The following is a 2,263-nucleotide window of genomic DNA, read 5'->3' as shown; positions in this document are numbered from 1 at the left end:
CTCTCTGTCATGTTGCTCTGGCTCATCGTCCTGACCGGTGTTGCTTGCCTCTCGTGTCCCCTCCCCCCTGCCCCGGGACTTGCCTCCCACTCCCATGTCGTAGCCACCTTGCGTCACCTCTTCCTCTCGGACAACAAGATCACCAGTCTCCCGGCAGAGATTGGGAATCTCACCAACCTCTCCCTTGTACGGGCCCATTTGGCATGAGCATGGGCGCTCCCTTTGCCCCTGTGGACAAGCAGCTAACGCCCTCTCCGGTCCCTCGTTTGTGGCCCCGTTCGGGTTAGATTTCTCTCCGTGACAACCGCCTCACGCATCTCCCGCCAGAGATTGGCAAGCTCTCGAAGTTGGTCGAGTTCAATATCCAGGGCAATGACATTGCCTTCTTCCCCGCCGAGATGGCCGGGCTCCCGCTGGATGGGGAGGAGTCTGTGTTCAAGGCCGCCGGCAACCCCCTGATCCCGGAGATCGTCAAGGCTCTCGAGAAGAACGGACCGAAGGCGCTGCTGGCCTACCTGGCCTCGGAGGAGTACAAGCCGGTCTTGGAGAAGGCTCTCCAGGACTTTGAGAGCAAGGGCTCCAAGTACGTTTCTCCTTTTCTCCCCCCCTCCTCAGTTGCTCAAAGCACTAACCTCCCTTCCATCGTGTCCCTTGTGTGGCATTTAGGAAGAAGAAGTAGCGGATTTTCTCTTCCTCCCGCAGCCCGGGAAAGCTGGGCATCAAGAGCAGCAAAATGTGCGCATGCTCGCGTGCTTCCCCGCTCCCCTCGCTCCGTTGTCCTCTCCGCCCTCCTCCTTTCTACCCTACGCAAATACATTAGCCATCTTTGCCGGCGCCAGCGAGAACATTCATTTCGGCAGGGGGGGTAGGGGGGGGGGGGGGGGAACGGTGCCCCAGACCGACCATGTCCCACTTTAGGACTTGATGTTGCTGCTGTTACGCAGTAGCCGTGCATCACGCTGCTTGACCAGGCACTCGCTGCAAAACCAGACGCCCTTCGGTTGAAGGGACAGCCCGACGCAGGAGTAATGGAACCACTCGTATGTGCACTATGTGCATGGAGGAGAAGTTAGTCATTTCGATTCCGGCGGCAGACAACAGGCCGGTTGCCGTGAAAGAGCAACACAGAGGCAGAGGCAGCAGGCACACAAGCAAAAGGAGTCACACAATGCAGGAGGGCGGGAGAGGGAAATACGTGCCTGGCGATTGTCACATGCGACCATGTCGCCGTAGGAAATGTTCCGGCAGTAGCAGTAAAGCGGCTCGCCATCGGCGCCCTCGGTCGGCTCCGGATCCTCCTCCTCTTCGATCGTGCCCGTTCCCAGGGGAAGAGTGTCCGTTGTGGAGGAGGACTCCGGCAGGTATAGCAGCGCCGACACCGGGTGCGATGTGAAGATGGGGTTGATTTGCTTCTTCTTCTGCGGAGAAGGAGGCAGCGTCAGGGGGCCAGTCGGCGGGCCTGTTTGTTTGGAATTCCACATATGTCAGAGGGAGGGAGGGGGGGAGGGAGGGAGAAAGAGAGAGAGAGAGAGCGCGAGGGAGAGAGAGAGGGAAAAAGAAAGAGGGAGAGAGAGAGGGAAAAAGAAAGAGAGAGAGCGCGAGGGAGAAAAAAAGAGGGAGAGAGGGAAAAAGAAAGAGGGAGGGAGAGAGGGAAAAAGAGAGGAAAAAGAGAGGGAAAAAGAGAGGGAAAAGAGAGAGAGAGAGATTGAGGATGGGCCCTCGCCCAGGCAAAGGGAAGCCGATGCCTGTCACACGCACGGGATCGACGATCCATCGGGGTGGCGGCCAATTCACTCCCGGCAACGGCTCCCCGCTCGCGCGCACGTTCCTCCTCGACATCTAGCTCATACTTGACCAGGGTCCGATCGAGGGCGGTGATTGTCCGCCGCAGGAGGGCCCGCGCCTTGCCACAGGAGGAGGCCTTTCGGGACAGAGCAGTCAAAGACCGGAGGTGGTCATTACGTAGAGCCGACAGATCGCGCGAGCTCGGCGGCGCAATGTAGGAGATCGATGTGTCGGACGACAAGGAGGCCAGAGTCTTTTGGTAGTTGTTTGACCGCCTGAGAGCCGCATTTTTGGCGCCTACCGAGGCCAGGGCAGGAGGGACACGAGGGGGGCGGGGAGGTCAGAAGGGCGGACAAGGGCACGCAGGGGCGAGGACGGCCGGGCGCACGGTGGAAATCATGGTCGTGAGACTTCATCTCATCCATCAGACGACGGAATTCCCGCTGCATCGGGTCGAGACCTGTGGTGGTGGTGGTGG

At 59.5% G+C, this 2,263-nt stretch overlaps 2 protein-coding genes across 2 annotated transcripts in view; one reads left to right on the top strand and one right to left on the bottom strand.

The window, feature by feature from the left end:
- Positions 1 to 9: 9 nt before the first annotated feature.
- On the top strand, positions 10 to 679 carry H696_00068 (hypothetical protein; the record flags this gene model as incomplete). The annotated part of the gene is made up of 3 exons (XM_009493898.1): positions 10 to 186; positions 288 to 583; positions 667 to 679. 3 exons carry the CDS (start codon positions 10 to 12, stop codon positions 677 to 679), a joined length of 486 nt encoding a protein of 161 aa, XP_009492173.1.
- Positions 680 to 914: 235 nt separating this feature from the next.
- H696_00067 (hypothetical protein) overlaps positions 915 to 2,263 on the bottom strand; it is a gene marked incomplete at both ends in the record, with an annotated part of 1,703 nt that continues 354 nt past the window's right edge. The window contains 4 exons of the mRNA XM_009493897.1: positions 915 to 1,049; positions 1,221 to 1,459; positions 1,759 to 2,082; positions 2,174 to 2,245. Of these exons, the coding sequence (XP_009492172.1) occupies positions 915 to 1,049; positions 1,221 to 1,459; positions 1,759 to 2,082; positions 2,174 to 2,245 (770 nt within the window). The remainder of the gene's footprint in view (positions 1,050 to 1,220; positions 1,460 to 1,758; positions 2,083 to 2,173; positions 2,246 to 2,263) is intronic.

Source organism: Fonticula alba (genome assembly GCF_000388065.1).
Source record: "Fonticula alba strain ATCC 38817 unplaced genomic scaffold supercont2.1, whole genome shotgun sequence".
Classification (NCBI taxonomy): Eukaryota; order Rotosphaerida; family Fonticulaceae; genus Fonticula; species Fonticula alba.
Note: the sequence above shows the minus strand (reverse complement) of the source record. Positions and strands in the feature narration are given on the sequence as shown.